Source organism: Falco peregrinus, chromosome 20 (assembly GCF_023634155.1).
Source record: "Falco peregrinus isolate bFalPer1 chromosome 20, bFalPer1.pri, whole genome shotgun sequence".
Classification (NCBI taxonomy): domain Eukaryota; kingdom Metazoa; phylum Chordata; class Aves; order Falconiformes; family Falconidae; genus Falco; species Falco peregrinus.
The window spans coordinates 239,108-258,133 of record NC_073741.1 but is presented as its reverse complement, the minus strand read 5'-3'; the positions used below and the strand labels follow the sequence as shown (position 1 = coordinate 258,133).

General features: G+C 66.8%; 5 protein-coding genes across 5 annotated transcripts; 1 reads left to right on the top strand and 4 right to left on the bottom strand.

The window, feature by feature from the left end:
* Positions 1-2,066: 2,066 nt before the first annotated feature.
* HNRNPL (heterogeneous nuclear ribonucleoprotein L) lies at positions 2,067-4,910 on the bottom strand (the record flags this gene model as incomplete). Its single annotated transcript, XM_055792490.1, is given in 11 exon segments — positions 2,067-2,139; positions 2,227-2,323; positions 2,566-2,596; positions 2,599-2,650; positions 2,795-2,818; positions 2,820-2,893; positions 2,896-3,016; positions 3,018-3,033; positions 3,117-3,235; positions 4,667-4,861; positions 4,863-4,910. Coding segments are annotated over 11 exon segments (850 nt in total), but the record flags the coding sequence as incomplete, so codon positions are not given.
* A 1,270-nt stretch (positions 4,911-6,180) lies between these two features.
* SIRT2 (sirtuin 2) lies at positions 6,181-10,026 on the bottom strand. Its single transcript, XM_055792489.1, has 16 exons — positions 9,915-10,026; positions 9,766-9,812; positions 9,614-9,653; positions 9,366-9,482; positions 9,221-9,262; positions 9,014-9,120; positions 8,846-8,902; positions 8,648-8,716; positions 8,408-8,537; positions 7,904-7,963; positions 7,740-7,795; positions 7,525-7,601; positions 7,384-7,435; positions 7,229-7,296; positions 6,509-6,575; positions 6,181-6,384 (listed from the first exon to the last, which is right to left on the bottom strand). Exons 1-16 carry the CDS (start codon positions 9,928-9,930, stop codon positions 6,217-6,219), a joined length of 1,173 nt encoding a protein of 390 aa, XP_055648464.1. The 5' UTR covers positions 9,931-10,026; the 3' UTR covers positions 6,181-6,216.
* A 245-nt stretch (positions 10,027-10,271) lies between these two features.
* Positions 10,272-12,989, top strand: NFKBIB (NFKB inhibitor beta). Its single transcript, XM_055792470.1, is given in 8 exon segments — positions 10,272-10,666; positions 11,267-11,372; positions 11,489-11,717; positions 12,338-12,426; positions 12,521-12,667; positions 12,669-12,711; positions 12,714-12,766; positions 12,927-12,989. Coding segments are annotated over 8 exon segments (993 nt in total). The 5' UTR covers positions 10,272-10,388; the 3' UTR covers positions 12,975-12,989.
* A 320-nt stretch (positions 12,990-13,309) lies between these two features.
* On the bottom strand, positions 13,310-18,209 carry SARS2 (seryl-tRNA synthetase 2, mitochondrial). The gene is given in 20 exon segments (XM_055792466.1): positions 13,310-13,662; positions 13,752-13,817; positions 13,960-14,052; positions 14,286-14,379; positions 14,499-14,599; positions 14,601-14,612; positions 14,694-14,781; positions 14,936-14,981; positions 15,095-15,203; positions 15,291-15,338; positions 15,456-15,518; positions 15,520-15,562; positions 15,665-15,728; positions 16,045-16,099; positions 16,188-16,433; positions 16,648-16,680; positions 16,683-16,715; positions 16,718-16,747; positions 17,299-17,511; positions 18,195-18,209. Coding segments are annotated over 20 exon segments (1,581 nt in total). The 3' UTR covers positions 13,310-13,533.
* On the bottom strand, positions 18,109-18,932 carry MRPS12 (mitochondrial ribosomal protein S12). The gene is given in 5 exon segments (XM_013299938.3): positions 18,109-18,275; positions 18,277-18,408; positions 18,410-18,654; positions 18,732-18,789; positions 18,898-18,932. Coding segments are annotated over 4 exon segments (456 nt in total). The 5' UTR covers positions 18,781-18,789; positions 18,898-18,932; the 3' UTR covers positions 18,109-18,245.
* Between the last annotated feature and the right edge of the window lie 94 nt (positions 18,933-19,026).

Below are 19,026 nucleotides of genomic sequence, written 5' to 3'. Positions count from 1 at the left end.
AAAAAAAAAAAAATGACAAAAAATAAAAAAATGAAAAAAATCTATAGAATCCTTTTTTTTTTTCTCTCCTCTGAAAAAAAAAAAAAACAAAAACCAAAACCAACAACAAAAAAAATGGTCTCACAGTTTTGTCCTCGGGAGAGGACAGAAAGGGGTGATAAATGAGAGTGTTCCTCCGTGTTGCACCTCCCGCGATTTGTGTTGTGCGGTGAATCCGGGCAGCTCTGTCCCGTGTGCGTGTCTCCTCTGTACCTGGAAATGTGTCTCGGCTCGAGCTACGGCCTGGAGTGTGCCTTGGTTGCTTTGTGTTGGGTTGCTGTTTTATTTGATTTTTTTTTTTTTTTTTTTTTGGGGGGAGGGTTTGGTTTGGTTTTGTTATTTTTGGGTTTGTTTTTTTTTTAAAGTTTTCTTTTTTTTTTTTTTTATTTTTTTTTTTTTTTCTCCGCTCGGCGCCGATAGGTGGCAGTTGCGAGGACCGCAGGAGAAACAACGTAAAGCAAAAGGAAAACTGCCCTTCCCAAACCAAACCGTGTTGAACAAACAATCCTAAAGTCTTGGAGGGCCTCAGATCTATGCCGGTCTCCGGTAAAAGCGCTGCTGGGCTTGTTTTTTGAGGACCCTCTGGGCTGTGTTTTCTAGGTCTGTGTACCTTCGTGGGTTCGCTTTGCTCTGGATTTTGGATAAAATGGAAAGGTAAATGTCTGCTGGGGCGTGTTGCGCCTCTTTCTCTCTCTCTCTCTGTGCTGTAGATAGTCCTTGGGCCACGGTGTTGTGTCCTTGATGTAATGAGCTCAAGGTGCTGCTTGTTTCGGGATGCTGCGTGTTTTCTCCAGTATAAAAAAAACCGAGTTTTCTACACTGTGTGGTGTGAGGAATGTGCAGAGGCAGGTGACGGCCCGTTCGGGATTTCCGCTGGTGTACACTCCCCCGGGGTTATGTGCAAATAACTGCTCGGAGCTGGGAAAGGCCACGTTACCGCACCCCCAACACCCCCCTCCCCCCCCCGCTTCCCAGCGAGCCCCCGAGCCCCTGCACATCTTCTGTATGTACCTAGGGGGGGGGACGCTGCCCCTGCCCCTCTGATCATGTAATGCCATTGCTTGCGTCGCACCTCAACGGCTCTGCAGCTTTGAAAAGCGAGGGGGTGTCCGGCAGACGGTGGCTCGGCGGCTCCCAGAGCGAATCCCCACCCCAAATCCCATTCCCACCCCCACCCCCCCCACCCCCAGCCTCCCCAAGCAGTCAAGGCCACCCGGTGCCGACACCCCAGCTTTACAACGTGAAGCATTAAAAAATAAAAAATAATAATAATAAAAAAAATTTTAAAAAATTAAAAATCAACCCCAACAAAATCCAAAAACGCCCCCAAAATAAGCGTCGCCACGCTCCCGCGCCAACGGCCGCCAGCTGGGAGTGGGAGCACGGGTTTTGGATTGGGGGGGGGGGGTGTCTTTCCCCCAGCCCCCCCCCCGCGTCAAGCTGGCGTCTCCCCTGTGGTTTTACACAGGCTGGGTGCCACCCCCCAGCCACCAGCTGGGGGGGGGGCATTTCCAACGCGCCCCTCGGCTCCGGGAGGGCACCGCGGCCCCGTTTTGGTAAATCCAGTTCGTTAGATGAGGCACGCAAAGAGCCGGCAGCGGGGCAGACGCAAGAAAGCAATGGCACTTCCCCTCCTTTCCCCTTCCCCCCAACCCCCGCCCCTCCCCCCCCCCCCCCCCCCAAACCACCAGAAATTCATCAAATATCCAAAAAAACAACCGCGTATCACTGGCACGGAGACTCCCCTTGCTTCCCGCGCCTGACACCGATGCTCCCCGACAAGCGACGCGTAGAACGAACCACCCCGGCCGTCACCGCTCGGTTTTTTCGCCACAATTCGCCCCCACCCTCCTCCCCCTGTGTGTGTGTGTGTGTGTGTGTGTGTGTCCGTCCCGTGTCCCCGTCGAGCCTCCGCCAGCTCCGGGCTGAAGGTACGGGCAGGCGAATGGCATTACATATTGTGGGTCGGTATGAGAGTGCTGTGCCCGACCGTGTGCGTAGGTACAAAGCGCTTCATCGGAGATTACCTTGTCCGCTGAGGTTGGGGTTGGTGTAATCCCAGGTATCCTGGTCGTTCTTGAAGACGTTGAGGCGGGTGGGCTGTGGGAGAGGAGGAAAAGGGTCAGGGGGCGGCGGTGGCGTCACCCCACGGCGGGGCGAGCGCTGCCGGAGGGGCACCACGCTTACCTTGGCGTATTCGATTTTCAGCGTGCAGCACCCAGAGTAAATGTCAGCGCCGTTGAGGGACGCCTTGGCGCGCTGGGCACTCTGCACCGAGTCAAACGTTGGCGGCGTTAAGGACGTACGTGCCATGAAAAGCATTTTTAGCGGGGGGCTGTCGGTTAGGAGGACGGATCCGAGCACGCGGATCGTTCAGGAAACCCTCAGCTCCCTTCCCCGACACGCCAGGCAACAGCTCCAAGGAAAGTCCAGACTGAGGCGCAGCAATAAAAAAAAAAAAAACAAACCACAACCAAACCCACCACCAAAACCACGAGAGAGCAAGTCTCAGGCACGGAAGGATATTCCACCATGGCCTGGACACCGTTTTTCCTGAGATAACGATCCTCTGCACGGGGCCGCAGGGGTTGCAGATGGTGTAGAGCACATCCTGTAGGACCAGAGAGACCAGAAGGTGTGAGAGACCCCACCCCGAGGTGGGACCCCCCCCCCCCTCCAACAAAGCGGCGTGGGCCAGGCCCGGGAGAGATCCGTGCTCCCCAAAACCCTCAGGGTTCCCCAGCGCGTCACCCACCGTCGTGATGGAGTAGATGGGGTTTGAGGATGGTGAAGAGCAGGACGTTGTTGACCCCCCTGGAATCATCTGTGTCCCCGGGGCGGGATATCTTCTGCTGGTGGAGTAATTAACGAAGGCGGGGTGGCCAGCGATGTAGATCTGGTTATCGGCCGCGTAATTAACGGCGTTGCAGGCGCCCAGGATGTCCTCGAACTCCACCAGAGCTTGTCTCTTCTTGGGGCATCACCACCACGTAGCTGGGAGGGGGAAAACTGCGGTTAAACCGGTGCCCACCATGCACGTGGCAGCCCCCCCACCCCCAGGGGGGTTCTCCCCTCACCTGATGGGGCCAAACTCCTGCAGGGCCTCCACGAGATCGGCCTCCACCACGCCGTCGATCAGCCCCCTGATATGGACCACAGGGGAGGCGGGCGTCTTGTGGGGGTCGTCGTAGTTCTCCTGCCAGGACAGAAGGGAACGGTTCAGCAGAGCACCCACCCACAAACTGGGGAAACCCTCTTTATCCACACACCCCCCCACCCCCACCCCCCAAAATTAAGCACATCTGGGGCACCCCCAAGAAAAAAAAAACCACCCCCAGGATGGTCGTGACAACCGCTACGGGGGGCTTGGCCCGGCCCTGCGGCTGGGGGTCCTGTCTCGGCAGCGGAGGGAGCGGTTTTGAACTTGATGTGAGTAAATGCTGCCGGGGGATGGGGGTGCAGACCCTGCCCCCCCCCCCCCCCCCCCAAGCTGCTCGGCAGGCCCTGGGGCTCCAGCCTTACCCCCCAAAAAATGGATCGCCCCTCGCCAAGGGTGCCCAGCGCTCGTGGCCTGGCCAAGCCAGGGCAGACTCTACCCCCACAAAGTCCCCTGCAAGCAGTGCCCAACCCCCCCCCCCCCGCCAGCCTCTTCCGCCCACCCACCCCCTTCCCCAGACCCCATCCCCCCCCCCCAAGCCTCCCCACTTTCTCCTGGACCCCCTCGCATCCCCTCCTGGAGCCCTCACACCCCACCTCCTGGGCCTCCCTACTTTCTTCTGGACCCCCACATCCCTGCCTGGATGCCCCCCAGACCCCCTCCTGGAGCCCCCAGACCCCCTGCTAGGCCTCCCCACTCTCTCCTGTACCCTCCAGACACCCTATCGATCCCCCAGACCCCCTCACAGACCTCCCCACTCTGTCCTGGAGCCCCCAGACGCCCTCACAGACCTCCCCGCTCTCTCCTGGAGCCCCCAGACCCCCTCACAGACCTCCCCGCTCTCTCCTGGAGCCCCCAGACCCCCTCACAGACCTCCCGCTCTCTCCTGGAGCCCCCAGACCCCCTCACAGACCTCCCCGCTCTCTCCTGGAGCCCCCAGACCCCCTCACAGACCTCCCCGCTCTCTCCTGGAGCCCCCAGACCCCCTCACAGACCTCCCCGCTCTCTCCTGGAGCCCCCAGACCCCCCTCACAGACCTCCCCGCTCTATCCTGGAGCCCCCCAGACCCCCTCACAGACCTCCCCGCTCTATCCTGGAGCCCCCAGACCCCCTCACAGACCTCCCCGCTCTATCCTGGAGCCCCCAGACCCCCTCACAGACCTCCCCGCTCTCTCCTGTACCCTCCAGACCCCCTCTCGGATCCCCCAGACCCCCTCACAGACCTCCCCGCTCTGTTCTGGAGCCCCCAGACCCCCTCACAGACCTCCCCCCTCTCTCCTGGATCCCCCCCCCCCCACCCCCCGGGCCCCCCCCCCCCTCAGGCCCAACCTCCTCCCGTTCTTACCGCCCCCCCAGACACCACCCACCCCCCAAACCCCGCCCCCCTCACCAAGGGGCAGCTTTTACCCGCCTCAGACCTTACCCACCCCCGCCCCTCACGCCCCCCGCGCTCCCCCCAGCCCTGCTCACCGCTCCGGCAGCACCGGGCCCGCCGCCAGCCCCCCCCGGCCCACCGGGCCCGTGAGGCGGCGGCTCCACGTTCTCCGTCTTCTGGCGCTTGGGAGCTCGGCCGCCTTCCCCACCCCCGCCGCCCCCGCCATAATAACGTCCCGAGCCTCCCCCGCCGCCGCCGCCCGCCGCCATCTTCCCCATCTCGCCCCCGCGGGCCGCTGCCCTCCGCGCTCTGCGGGCCCCGCCACCGCCGCCGCGACATGGCGCCTCACTCCGCCGCACCGCCTCCGCCACGCCCCTATTGGCCCGCCCCTCCGCCACTCAAGGCGGGACTCGCAGACCATTGGCCTGCCGCGATGTTCCTCCGCAGATCGCACCGCCCTCCGCCGCCATTGGGCCCGCCAGCCCGCCGGCCTCGTAGTGATTCGCCCGCGTTTCTGTCCGTTAACGGCGCTTACGCCTTCTATTGGCCGTCAGCCGCGTCCGGCCGCCCGCCCACCGAGCTGGTTGGGTAGAACAGCTGCCTGTCTCAGTGACGCCCCGCCCTTCTTCATGACCCAGCACTCAGGCGCCGCCTTCGTCTACCGCCTCCCCGGCTGCTCCCAGAAAGCCTTTCAGCATCGGCTCGTCAGGCTATTGGTCAAAGGCAACGCCAATTAACTTCCCTGCGCTCCGATTGGCTCTTTTCATGCCCGCCCGCAACTCCATCGGCCTCACCTAGCAGAACAGCCCGTCGCCCATTGGCTAACGGCCCTGCCTATCACCCCGCGCCTACAGCCTCGAGCTCTCATTGGCCGCTTCTCCCAAGCCTTCACTTCGGCTTGATCCGCGCCCTCTGGCGCCGGCCCCGCCCATCGCGCCCCCTCAGGTAGAGACCCCCAGTGCGGGAGGGAACCCCCAGACCGGGCAGGGCCCCCCTCCCAGGCACCCTCCAGTTGGGCAGGAACCCCCCCAGGACCCCCATATGAGAAGGGACACCCCCCCCCACCCCCCCAGGTCTCCCCCGGGCCTTCCCAGTTGGGCAGGGCCCCTCGGGGACCCCTATTTAGGCAGAGACCCTCTCACCGCCACCCCCCCCCCGCCCCGAAGACACAGCCAGCAATTAAAAATAAAGCATTTTATTGTATGAATAGCAGAGGGGGCTTCTCCATGGTGATAGGGAGGGTCCAGCCCCCCCCCCCCCCAGCACCCCAGTGCCCCCCAGTAACAGGGATCCTCCTTCCCAGTATGCCATGGGCCCTGGACCCCTTCTCCCCAGCAGCCATCACCACCCCCCAGCAACTCTCACACACACACACCCCAGTACCCCCCAGTAACCAGGCCCCCCACCCCGTAACACCCCAGTAACCGGGGCCCCTCTCCCGTTTCCCCTGGTCTGTGCCTCCCCCAGCGCCCTGGGGCCCTGAGCGCGCCCCCCCCCCCCTCCAGTAACCTACAGTGACTGGGTCCCCCCCCCCACCAGTAGCTCCCCAATCGCCCCCCCCCCCCGCCCCCAAACTGGTCTGTCCCCCCCAGAAAGGGAACAAATGAGCCCAACAGCTCTGCGGCCATTTAATGTCACCTCCCCACTACGGCGTGGGGTCGTGGCTGCTCCCCCCAGCCTCACTGGGCCCCCCCCGGGCTTCGTGGCCCGCCCCCCCAGGCTCAGGGGGCCCCCCTCGGGCCTTGCCACGGCCCCCCCGGGCCTTGGCATCGATGGCAGCGTGTTCCTTCTTCACCAGCTCCTCCAGCTCCTTCTGCAGGGACAGGGTGAGCGAGGGGGGGGGGCCCAGCTGCGATTCGGGGGGGGGGGGGGGGGGGGGCAGCAACCAGACCCCCACCCCCACCCCAAAAACTGCCACGGCTGGGGAAGGGGCGTACCTTCCAGCCCAGCAGATCAGCTAGTGCCAGGCAGCCGGCGTCGCACTCCCCCAGCCATGCCACATCCCTGGGGATGGACACACACACACACACATTGGGGGGGTCCAAAAACACCTGCTCCCACTCCCCCAAAAGCATATGGGCCTGAGTGTGCCCCCCCCCCCCAAAAACCAGGCGTCCCAGCACCCCCAAGGGTTCCTCTAGTGCCTCCCACACCCCATACGCTCCCCTAGCCCCCCCAGACCCTCCCCACGCCACCCTGACACCCCTGTATGCCCCCAGACCCCTCCGTGCCCCCCCAGGCTCCCCTAGCCCCCCCCCAGACCCTCCCTACACCACCCTGACACCCCCCGTACACCCCCAGACCCCTCCGTGCCCCCCCAGGCTCCCCTAGCCCCCCCCCGATCCTCCCCACGCCTCCCTGACACCCCTGTATGCCCCCAGACCCCTCCATTCCCCCCCAGGAGCCCCCCCCAGACCCTCCCCACGCCACCCTGACACCCCTGTACACCCCCAGACCCCTCCATGCCCCCCCAGGCTCCTTTGTGCCCCCCAGGAGCCCCCCCAGACCCTCCCCACGCCACCCTGACACCCCCTGTACGCCCCCAGACCCCTCCATGGCCCCCCCAGGCTCCTTTGTGCCCCCCCAGGCTCCCCTAGCCCCCCACAGACCATCCCCACGCCACCCTGACACCCCTGTACGCCCCCAGACCCCCCCACCTGTAAGCCTTTTCAGAATCAAAGTCCATGCCACAGCCGAAGCCCATCAGAGACATGAGGGGGTCACTCTGGGGGGAAGGGGACACAGTTGTGGCAGTGCCTGCTCCCCCCCCCCGCCAACTTTAACAAACCCTCCACACACACCCCACTCTCACCTGCCCTGTCTTCTCCTTGTTGATGAGGAGCCGGGGGGTGTTGGTGGGGACCCTGGGGGGGAAAAGGAGGGGGGTGATCAGCATTGGAGAGCACGGGGGGGTCCTGGGGGGTCCTGGGGGGGGGCCGCGGGGGTGTCCCACCTGCTGACGAGGGAGGCGAAAGGCTGCACCTGCAGCGAGGTGCCCATGATGATGAGCAGATCAACTTTTTGGAAGTCCTGTGGGCGGATGAGGGATGTTATTGGGGGGGGGAACACACACAAAAGGGACTTTAATGGGGGGAGGTCCACACTGTGCCCCCCCCCAGCCCCGCTGCGATGCCGGGGGGCCACAGGGCCCCCCCCCAAACCACTCACCGACTGCAGGAGGGTGAAGAACCGGGAGGGGAGGCTCTCCCCGAAAAAAACGATATCTGGGGGGGGAGGCAAAGCATGAACAGGAGGGCGGGGGGGGCGGGGCACAGGTACCCCCTTGGGGTGGGGGGTGTATGGCACCCCATCCCCCCAGGTGCCCCCCTTACCGGGTTTCACCACACTCTGACACTTTTCACATCGGGGGACGAGGGAGGAGAAAATGCGCTCTGGAAAAAATGGGGGGGGGGGGGGGGGGTGTCAGTAGGGGGGGGATGACAGAGATGGGGGAGGGGGAGGGCAGAGGGGTGATGCAGAGCAGGGATTCCGAGGGGGGGGCATTGGGCACAGGGACACAGGGGGGCCCACAGGGACACTGCGAGGGGCAGGGAAGCAATGGGGGGGCACAGGGACGACACTGGGGGGGGCACAGGGGGGATGTGGGCACAGGGATGCCGGGGGGGGCTGCGCGGGCGGGGGGCACAGGGACCCCGGAGGGGGGCCACAGCGGGGATGCAGGGCAAAGGGACCCCCAGGGGGGCTCAGTACCAAGCGCGACACCCCTCCCCAAGCCCCCCACGCCCAGCACAACCCCCCCAAACCCCCTTTACACCCCTCCCAGGGCTGCCCCAGCCCCCCCGGGGGTCCCGTGCCCCCCCCCACACACCCCCTACCCTCCATCCAGCGCAGCCCGTAGTGCTGGCGGCAGCCCGGCCGCAGGCAGTGGGAGCTGAAGAACGTTCCATGCGCTTCCACCAGCCGCTCTGGCTCCAGCCCCGCCACCCGTTCCAGCGTGTCAATGTTCTGCCAAACCGCGAGGGGGGGGGGGGGGGGGCACAGCTGTGAGACCCCCCCCCCCGAACCCTGGGACTCCCCCAAAGTGGGGGGGGGGGGGGGGGGGGGCGGGCAGGTACCTGGGTGTAGCAGCGCAGCAGCAGCCCCTTCTCCTGCAGCAGCCGCATGAAGTAGTGGCAGACGGTGGGCTGGGGGGGGAGACACACAAATTGGGGGGGGCAGTTAGATCTGGGGGGGCAAGGAGACACCCCCCCCACCCCCCACCCCCGATTTTATTTATATATTATTTTTAAGCTGGGGCAGAGGAACGGTCTTACCTTGAACTGCCCGGGGTAAAGCTCCCGTGCCAAAGCGAAAAAAGGCTCAGGGTTTTGCTGCGGGGGTGGAAAATAGGGGGAGATTAAGGGGGGGGGGGGAGCTCAGGGACCCCGTCAGTGAAGTGGGGACCCCTCCCCAAAAAATCCAGGCATGGGGGAGGGGCATACCTTGAAAAAACTGATCTCGAAGATGGCTTCAGGGTAGGGCAGGTCATAGCTCTGCAGGTTGGCGTAGAGCCCGGTGCCGGGCGAGCGAAAATCGGGGATCCCGGCGGCTGAAATAATTGGGGGGGAGGGGCGTCAGGGACCCCTCCCCACTCCCCGGGACTGAAACCCCTCTGGTATCAACAACCCACCCCCTTCAATCATACTCACAAGTGGAAATGCCAGCGCCCACCATACACACGATGTTCTTGCCTAAAGGGGAAGGAAATTGGGGGCTGGGGGGGTCCTCAAAGCTGGAGCCCCCCCGGGACCCCCCCCGGTTCCCCCCCTCCTCCCGGTAACCCCCCCGCGTTACATCTGTCGCTCTGCAGGAACCGGCTCACTCCCTCCAGCGTCAGCTCTTCCAGCACCTTCTCCGGCTTCTCCCCACCCAGCCCCAGCGTCCGGGACAGGAGGTTCCGCAGCAGCTCCACTGCGGGGGGAGGAAGGGCACACCATATCAGCCACCGGGACCCCCGCCCCGGTACCGGGACCCCCGCCCCGGTACCGGGACCCCCGCCCCGGTACCAGGGCCCCTCCCCCCCCCGGGCACCAGGTACTTACTGTCAGAGTCACCTGAAGCACCGGGCTCCGTGTCGGAGGTCTGTGTCGAGGAGGAGGGATCAGCGGCGGGGGTCTCCATATCCCCCGGGGGGCTTGGTGCCCCGGTGAGGCCCGCACACACACCCCGGTGAGGCCTACCCGCCGTAACTCACCGGGGACTCCGCGTCCTGCTCAGCCTCGTCCCCGCAGGCGCCAGGAGCTGGGAAGGAAGCACCGGGATGGAGGTGGGTGGGTGTGTGTGTCAGTGGGTAGAGCTCGCAGGGGGAAGGGGTCCCGCCGCCCCCCCTTCACCCGCTGTTACCCTCCGGCTCGGCCATGGGCGGCGGACGCTGCCGCTAGGCCGCACCTCCCAGCATGCCCCGCGGGCGCCGCTGATTGGCTGAGGACACTGCGCTCCTCCTCCCGCTTCAGCCACACCTCCCGGCATGCCCCGCGGACGCCGCTGATTGGCTGAGAACACTGCGCTCCTCCTCCCGCTTCAGCCACACCTCCCGGCATGCCACGCGGGCGCCCCCCACCCTGCAGCCACACCTCCCAGTATCCCCCTCGCTCGGAGCTGATTGATTCCACCCCCCCCCCTCCCGGCCAGCGTTGATTGGTCCCCTCCTCCCGCCGCACCTCCCGGCATGCCCTGCTGCCGGAAGTGCCCTGGAGACTACGGCTCCCGGCAGCCCCCGCGCGGCCGCCATCGCCGGGCCCGGCGGGGATTTCCCGGGACGGCGGCGGCCCCATGGCGGCGCGGGCCTGAGGGCGGCCCAGCGCGGCGGGCCCGGCGATGGCGGCCGCGGCGGAGGCGGCGGCGGCGCCGCCCCCTGGGGAGGTGAAGCGGACCGAGGGGGATGAGTGGTGCGACAGCGGCCTGGGCTCGCTGGGGGAGGGGCAGCTGGGCCCGTTCCCTGCCAGCCCCGGCCCCGCCAGCCCCGGCCCGGCCCTGGGGAGCGTCGGCGCCGCTGAGGGTGCTCAGGAGGCGGGGGAGGCCCCGGCGGCGGTTGGGGGGGACCCTACGGCCTGGCTGCGGCACGTCCTGGGCTTCCTTACCGAGGATGGGGACACGTGAGTGCGGGGGGGGGGCTCCGTCCTCTCCCGAGGGGGTGCTGCTGGGGGGTGGGTGCTGCTGGGGGGCTCTGTCCTCTTCTGGGGGGTTCCACCCCTTTTTTCTTGGGGGGCTCCATCATCTTCTGGGTAGTCCCGCATCTCTTTTTTTGGGGGTGGGGCTCTATCTTTTTATGGGGGTCCCGCCCCTCTCTTCGGGGGCGGGGGGGGTCCTCCATCCTGCTCTGGGGGGTCCTATGCCTCTCTTCTGGGGGGTGTGTCCACTTCTTCTGGGGGGAGGGGTTGTTCCTTGTCTCCTTGGGGAGGGGTCCTCTCGGAGGTGGCATTTCTCCTCTTTGCGGGTGCGGGTCCCTCCTCTTTTCGGGGGGTCCCTTCTCTTATGGGGTGGGGGGGTGTCCCATCTTCTGAGGATCCCCCTGCCTCTCCTGGAGGGCGGGAGAGGTTCTCCTTTTCTTGGTGGGGGGGAGTCCCTGCCCTCAGCACCCTGACCCCGTGCCCGCCCCCCACATCCCCCCCCACCCAGTTTATCCTTGAGCCGGGGGAGGCCTGTAGGGCTGGGGGGTGGCAGGACCCCCCCAACCCACCTCCCCCCCACCCCAGGGCCTTGCACTTGGCCGTGATCCACGAGCACGAGGCGTTTCTGGACTCCATCCTCCAGTACACGGGGGGCACCGAGTACCTGGACCTCCAGAACGACCTGGGGCAGGTATTGGGGGGGGGGGGGGGGGGCGTAAAATAAAGGAGGGGAGGGCCACAGGGAGCGTGTTACCCCCCTTAGCTGAGTGGGGGGGGTCTCTGTGTGTACCCCCCCCACCTTTGCAGACAGCGCTGCACATCGCCGTGATCCTGGGGCTGTCGGGCTTCGTGCGGAAGCTGCGGGCGGCGGGCGCGGGGCTGTGCCTGCAGGAGCGGGGGGGGCACACGGCGCTGCACCTCGCCTGTCGCGAGGGGCGACGCGGCTGCGCCCGCCACCTGCTGGGGACCCCCCCGGCGCCCCCAGCCCGGCACCAGGAGGAGGCGCGCGCCCAGCTCGACAGTGTTAATTATGACGGTGGGTGGTGGAGGGGGTGGGGGGAAGGGGGTGGGGGGGCATCCCTGGTGTGGGCGTGCTCCTTTGTGGAGCCCCTCTGGGGGGCTGGGTTGGATCTCCTGGGGGGTGTCTCTCTGTGGGGTCCTCCTGGCGGGGGGGGGAGGGTCTCTTGGGGTGCCTGTGTGGTGTGACTCTTGATGGGGCTGGGGGTGTCCCACAGTGGGGCTGGGGGGATCTCATGGGGTGTCCGTGTGTCTCTCGATGGGGCTGGGGGTCTCCTTGTGGGGCAGGGGATTGTCCCGCTGGGGGGGGGGGGTGGTGTCCCTCTGTGCGGGTTGGGGGGTCTCTGGGGGTGGGTGGGAGTCCCTCTGTGGGGCTGTGAGGGGGTCTTCTGGGGAGGGGGGGTCCCTCTGTGGGGTTCCCCTGTGGAGCTGGGGGATCTTTTGGAGGTCCCTCTGTGGGGCTTGGGGGGGGGGCGCATCCCTTGGGGGGCTGGGGGGGTATCCCTCCATGGGTTCCTGCTATGGGGGCAGGTGGTCCCTCTGTGGGGCTGGGGGGGGGGGTGTCCTGCTGGGTGTGCGCTCCCCCATGGGGCTTAGGGGGGCTGTTCCCCACAGCCCCCCATCTCCCCCCCCCCCCAGGTTACACCCCCCTCCACGTCGCCGTCCTGCGCAAAGACCTGGAGATGGTGGAGCTGCTGCTCAGCGCTGGAGCTGACCTCAACAAGGCGGTGAGCGCCGCGCTGGGGGGAGGGGAACAGAGGGGTCAGCGTGCTGCCAGCTGACACCCCCCCCCACCCCCCAATTTTATTGCCCTCCCCCCAGGAGCCCAGCTGCGGCCGCAGGCCCCTGCACCTGGCGGTGGAGGCGCAGAGCCCCGAGGTGGCCGAGTGCCTCTTACGTGCCGGCGCAGACCCCGCGGCCCGCATGTACGTGGGATACACCCCCCTGTACAGCGCCCGCCACCGCCCGGCACCCCCGCCTCCCCCAGCTGCTGCGCCGCTTCGGGGCCCAGGACCCCCCGGCGACTCCGACGACAGCCCCGACGAGGGGGAGGGGGACAACAGCGACGTAAGTGCCCCCCTGCACACGCTGCACACTCCAAAATCCCCCTCCTGCCCCCCCCCGCCCACCCCAATTCCCTTTACCACCTCGAAGGCCCCCCCCCCCTCGAAGCCCCCCCCCCCCCCGTAATTCGAGGCGGGCTGAGCAGTGCCTGTTCCCCCCACAGGAGGAATACGACGATATCGTCATCAACAGCGGGCGCTGCGTGGACTGACCCCCCCCCCACCCCCTCCGAAATTCCCCCTATTTATCCGGGGGCTCCTGCTGCTGTTGCTGGACTTTTGGGAGCCCCCCACCAAATCCCCCCTCCCCGACCCCTCGCCCCCCCCCCCCCCCAATTCTTGGTTGTAGCGTAGAGGATTTATATCGGTTGTTGTAAAATAAAGAGGCGTGCTGCCCCCTCCCCCCCCGCCAGCCCCCTCCTCATTTTCCTCCTGGTGTGAGGCACTGGGGAGGGGGTCACAGCCCCCCCCCCCCCCCATTTCCCAGTGTCCTCTCTGGGTGCGGTGCATGTGTGCAGGGAGAACATGTGTGTGCAAGCGCACATACGTGTGTCCACAGCCGGGGGGAAGGTGTTTATTGGGGGGGCGCACATGTCCCTGTGCCCACGCGTGTCCCTGTGACACACATGTTGTATGTCCGTGTCTCCAGCCCAGGGCACGGCCAGCTTCTCGCAGCATCCGTGTCCTGTCGGGCGCAGGGACCGCCTTAGGGCTCCCTCCCCCCCGGGTTGGGGTGCAGCTGGGGGGGCTCCCCCCGGTTCGGGGAGGGGCTCAGGGTCCCTCGGGGCCCCCCCCAGGCTGGTTGGGGCCGATGTACCGCAGCAGCGGGGCTGGGGGCCGGGTGAGCACAGTTTGGCCGATGAGGGGCTGCAGGGCGGGGGGCACACGGACACTGCCGTCCTGGGGGGGGGGACACGCAGGAGGGTGAGCCCCCTCCTCCAGCACCCCCCAGCACCCTGGGGTGCCCCCAAACCCCCCACCCCACGCACCGGTAGCTGGTTGCACTCCAGGAGGGCGATGAGCATTCGGGAGACAGCGCAGGCGGTGCCGTTCACCTGTGGGGACCATGGGGGGGTTAAAATGAGGGGGGGTGGAGGGGGTTTGGGGACACCACCCCCCCCCGGGATTTGGGGAGGGGTAGAGAGCTTTGGGGACCCCCCCCCGGGGGGGATCTTTCACCCCCCACCCTGCGCTCACTGTGTGTGCGTGGCGCAGCCGCCTGGCGCTGTCGCTGTACATGATGTTCAGCCGCCGGCTCTGGTAGTCGGTGCAGTTGGAGGCGCTGGAAATCTGGGGGGGGGGGCACAGGCATTTGGGGACCCCCCCCAGGTCTGATAATGGGGATTTTCCCTCCAGCTGGACTCCAGGGACCCCCAAAATAGGGGGTTCACCCTCCCAATTTCCCAGAGAACTCAACTCCGGGGCTCTGCCCGTGGGTTCCTGCTGCAGCCCGTAATGGGGGAGGGGGTCCTGCACCCCTTCCCGGGGGGATTCCCCCCCCCCCCCCCCCCAGTTGCTCTCACCTCCCCGTATTTCCCCCGGCCGGGCATCCAGGCTTCGATATCGAACTTGCGGTAAGCGGGGAGCCCCAGCTCCTCGGTGGGCATATCCAGGACACTGGGGAGGTGGGAGGGGGGGCTGTCAGTGGGCGGGGGGGGGAGACACGCAGGGGGAGAGGGACAGGGACACGTGGGGGGGGGGCTGGGGGACACGGGGACGCCCCTCCCCCCCCTCACCGGTAGTGCAAGCCCAGCTCGGAGAAGATTTCCTTCTGCAGAGCCACGAACTCTGCCAGCAGCGCTTCGCTCTCGGCCCCGCTCTCTGCCGCCGTCACCCCCGAACATTTCCACCTGGGGGGGGGGGGGGGCACACATGGCAGGGGGTGGCGATGTGCCCCCCCTCACCCCCACCGCCCCCAGTTCTCCCAGTACCTTGGTGAACTGGTGGACACGGTAGAGCCCCCACGGTTCCCGTCCTGTGTCAGTTTCAGCCCGGTAGCAGGTGCTGGAGCAGACAATCCTGCCGGGGCGGGGGATGTGAGGACCCCCGCCCCCCCCCCCCAGTTCCAGGACCCCTCCCCCCGCCCTGGATTCCACAACACCCCTCAAGGGGGTCATCCCTCCCCCACCCCCAAGCAGGTAACAGGGTGGGGGGCACCCTGAGGACCCCATACCTGAGGGGCAGGTCCTCCAGCCGCACAGCATGGTCCATGAAGTACCCTGGGGGGAGACGACAAAGGAGGGATGGGCGTGGGGGGGGGGGGGGGGGGGGAGGGGGAAAATGAGGCTTCTGGAGCCCCCTCCCCCAACCCCCAAATCCCATTTTTCCTCACCTGCAATCCCCACCTCGGAGGTCCCAGCCAGGCAGAGGTCCTCGAAGCGCGAGGGGTCGATGGTGTAGATGGGGGAGGGGGTGGCGTTGGGCTGCATCCCGCAGCCTTCCTGGTGGGAAAGGGTACGGGGGGGGGGGAGGGGGGTCACTGGGGTGGGGGGGGGGTTTAGGAACGGCGGGAGGGGGGCAGCACTCACAAAAACGGCGCCTCGCAGCAGGTCGGGGACTGTCATGGGTAGGAAACCCTGGGAGGAAAATGGGGGGGGTCATGGGGGGGGGGGGAGAAACCCTGGGAGGAAAAAGGGGGGCCATGGGGGGGAGGGGAACCCCCGGACCCCCCTGGACCCCCCCCCCCCCAATACCTTGGAGAGCAGCTTGGTCATGGCGAAGCGCACGAGCGCGTGCTGCAGCAGCGCCCCGGCCCCCGCACAGGTAGTAGGAGCGATGGCCCGAGACATGCGACAGGCGCCTGCATCACGAGGAGGGGGGACACACGTGTGTCATGGGGGACACACATGTGTGACACGTGTGTGGCACCCACCCAGCCCCCCACCCACGGGTGCTCACCCACCGCTGGCGGATGATGTCCAGGCTCTCACCCAGCTCCAGGTGTCCCTTGGGCTTGAAGGTAAAGACTGCGGGGGAGGGAGGGGTGGGAGCCTTCCTCGCCCCAGGACCCCTCTCTCTCCCCCCCAGAGCCTTCCTCACCCCGGGGACCCTCCTCTTCCTCCCCTGCAGCACCTTCCTCCCCCCTGGACTCCCCTCTTCCCCCCCCCGCCCTCCAGCCCCTTCCTTGCCCCGAGGACCCTCCTTGACTCCTCCTCACCCCCAGACCACCCTCCTCCTCCAGACCACCCTCCTCCTCACTCCCCCCATTAACCCTCATCACTTGGACGCACCCTCCTCCTCCTCCCCTCACCTCAAGCCCCCCTGACCCACCCGCCCCCATACCTGGTTTCTCTCCCACCACCTCCACCACACGAGCCTGGCTCTCATCCCCAACAGGCTGGGGGAAAAGGGGGGGATCAGGGGGTGGGTGGGGGGCACTGAGCCCCTCCCCCCCTCGCTGCTGTGCCCCCCATCCCCCCCCTCACCGCCTCAGGGTGGGTGCGGTTGGGGAGCTGCAGGGCTTGGATGTAGAATTGCTCATCCAGGGCGGCCTCCTCAGCCAGCAGCTGCTGCAGCTCAGGCCGGATCTGGCGGCCTTGGGCCCGCAGCGACGTGTAGGCGGGGGAGCTGGGGGAGGAGGGGGTGTGGGGGGGAGCGTGGGGGGCACACCCCCCCCATCCCCGTGCCAGAATACCCCTGCCTGGGGGAGGAGATCCCCCTCCCCAAGGTCCCTACCGCCTCCGCTGTCTCCTTGTCGTGGGCTGCCTGCAGGAGGAGAGGGGGGGATGGGTGGGTAGGGGGGTCTGGTGAGGGAGGAGGGAGGAAGAGGGGGGTCCCGGGGCAGGGAAGGCTTTGGGGGGAAAAAGGGTGGTCCCCAGGGTGAGGAAGAGGGGGGTCCCGAGGTGAGGAAGGCTTTGGCGAGGGAAAAGGGGGGGGGTGTCTCACCAGGAGGGCGCGCACACCCTGGGCCACCTGGTTCCCTTCTCAGCCTGCAGGCGGGCGATGCTGGCCCGCCCACCTCCCCCAGCCGTGCCCAGCTGCGAACCTGGGGGGGAAAGGGGAGGGGGGGAGGGGCCGGGGACACGCCCTCAGACCCAACCCACCTGAGGCCACACCCAAAAAGTTAGACCCCGCCCCCAAACTAAGGACACGCTCCCTGTGAAAACTCCTTCCCCAAACCCCACTCCTACACACCTCCCAGATCCTGCCCCACCCGAGACAAGCCCCGCCCCCCAAGGACCCCACCCACACAGGTGACCCCCACCTGCTACCCCGCCCTCCCCCAGATAAACCCGCCCCCAGCCAGACCACCCTCTCCCAACCCCCTCCCCTCCCAGACAGGCCTCCCACAGCCCCCAGGCCCCGCCCCTCCCCAGATTGACCCGCCCCCTCTCCAGCCAGGCCCCACCCCCCTAGAGGCTCCTCCCCCCGACGCTCTGCCCGCCCAGGCCCTCCTCTACCAGACACGCCCTCTCCCCAGGCCCCGCCCATCCCCAGATTTACCCGCCCCCTTTCCAACTAGACCCCCGCCCCCCCTGCTCTGACCCCGCCCCTCCCAGCATGACCCGCCCTCCCGGGGCCCCCTCCCCTGCTCACGATGCCGCCGAGGTCGCCCCCCCGCAGGGCCCCGCGCCTCCGCTCCACCTCCCGCTCGCTCAGCGCCGCCACGTCCAGCTGCGGCCGCGCGCTCCGCCCCTCGCGCACGTGCTCGTACGTCGGCTCCGCGCCGCCCCTCCCCCCCCCGGTACCACCCTCCCCCCGCCCCGGCGCCCCCGCTCGCCGCCCTCCGCCAGCCCCGAACCGCCGCCCCTACAGCTCTGCGCGCCGCCATCTTGCCCGCCACGGCGCGGCGCCGGGCCGGAAGGGGCGGGGGCAGTAGCCGGAACAAGCGGGGTCAGGGGGAGGCCACGCCCCCTCCCGGCAGCTGACTTCCCCCTGCGGCCCTCCTAGTGTCCCCAGAGCCCCCGCAGGCCCCCATTAGTGTCTCCCGTACCCCCGTTTCCCTCCCCAGTGCCACCCCAGGCCCCTTCCCAGAACCCTCAGCCCCCCCCCAGCGTCCCCAGAACCCCCCCGAGCCCTCAGATCCCCCAGTGTTTCTCAGTGCCACCCCAGGCACGTTCCCAATACCCCCCCAGATCTCCCTAGGCCCCTTCACAGCGTCCCCAGTACCCACCCAGGCAACTTCCAAGTGCCTTAAGACACCACACACACACCCAGCATCCCCAGACACCCCGCAGCCCTTCCCAGTGCCTCCAGCCCCCTCAGCATTCCCCCCAGACACTTCCCCAGTGCCTCTAGGCCCCCCTTAGCATCCCCACACCTACGGCCGCAGCCCCCTTCCCAGTACTCTCAGACCCCCTCCCCACTCTTCCCAGTACCCTCCACACCACTCTGCAACACGCCCCACACAGCATCAACCTTTAATGGCCGCTGCGAAATAACAACACGTCCCTGCTCCACCCCAAGGTGGGTAGGTATGAGGGGAGACCCACACACAGCATCTCCATGCGCACAGAGGGTTCCGTGTCCTCATCCCACTCTCCTTATTTCTTCTTCTGGACGTGGGCGCAGTCCATACTTGCCACGAATGATGGTGAGCTTCACCCCCGGCAAGTCCTGAGTGCGGCCGCCCTGGACCAGCACGACGTGGTGCTCCTGCAGATTGTGGCCCTCGCCGGGGATGAAGGCCACTGCCTCCTTCCCGTTTGCTCAGCCGTACCCGGGCGCATTTACGGTTAGCCGAATTGGGTTTCTTAGGTTTGCGGATCAAATTCTTAATTACCACTCCTTTAATCTGAGGGCGGCCGAAGGTGGCTCCCAGCTTGGGAGGAGGGGGTTTGGGGCGGCCTTGTCGGTGCATCTGGTTCAAGGTGGCCATGGCGGCAGCCTGCTGGGGGTACAGGGGTACTGGCTGCTTCCCGAGCATGGGGGCGGGCGGGAGAGCCCCGGTAGCTGCGGAGGAGGAGACAGAGAGGGGTGAGTGGCCCGAGGGGGCAGCGGGCAGGACGGGGAGCGGGGAGGATACGCACCGCAGCCGCGCAGCGAGGCCGCGGCCTTCAGCAGAGCGCGAGCAGGCATCGCCCGGGCCTAGAGGTGGGGAAAACAGCCGGTTAGCGCTGTCGGAGGGCAGCGGCCGCATCCCCGCACCGGAGACCAGCGAGAGGCAGGCAGCCGGTGACCGGCCGCCTCACTCACCTCACAGCTCCGCCATGTTAGGCGCCCTGCCAGCCCCTTCTTCCCGCCTTCCCGCGGATTGGGCAGAGCTCACGCCCAATCTGCCGCTCTCCGCTGTCTGATTGGTCAAGCTCCTCTTTCAACTTGCCT

What these genes read in the sequence shown, in the direction of transcription:
- SIRT2 (XM_055792489.1), bottom strand. An exon ending in GTTCCTGCAGAGCGACAGAT is followed by an intron (nt 9,263 to 9,365) that starts GTAACGCGGGGG and finishes CTTCCCCTTTAG; the next exon opens with GCAAGAACATCGTGTGTATG. An exon ending in TCTTCACCCTCCTGCAGTCG is followed by an intron (nt 7,602 to 7,739) that starts GTGAGTGGTTTG and finishes ATCCGCCCACAG; the next exon opens with GACTTCCAAAAAGTTGATCT.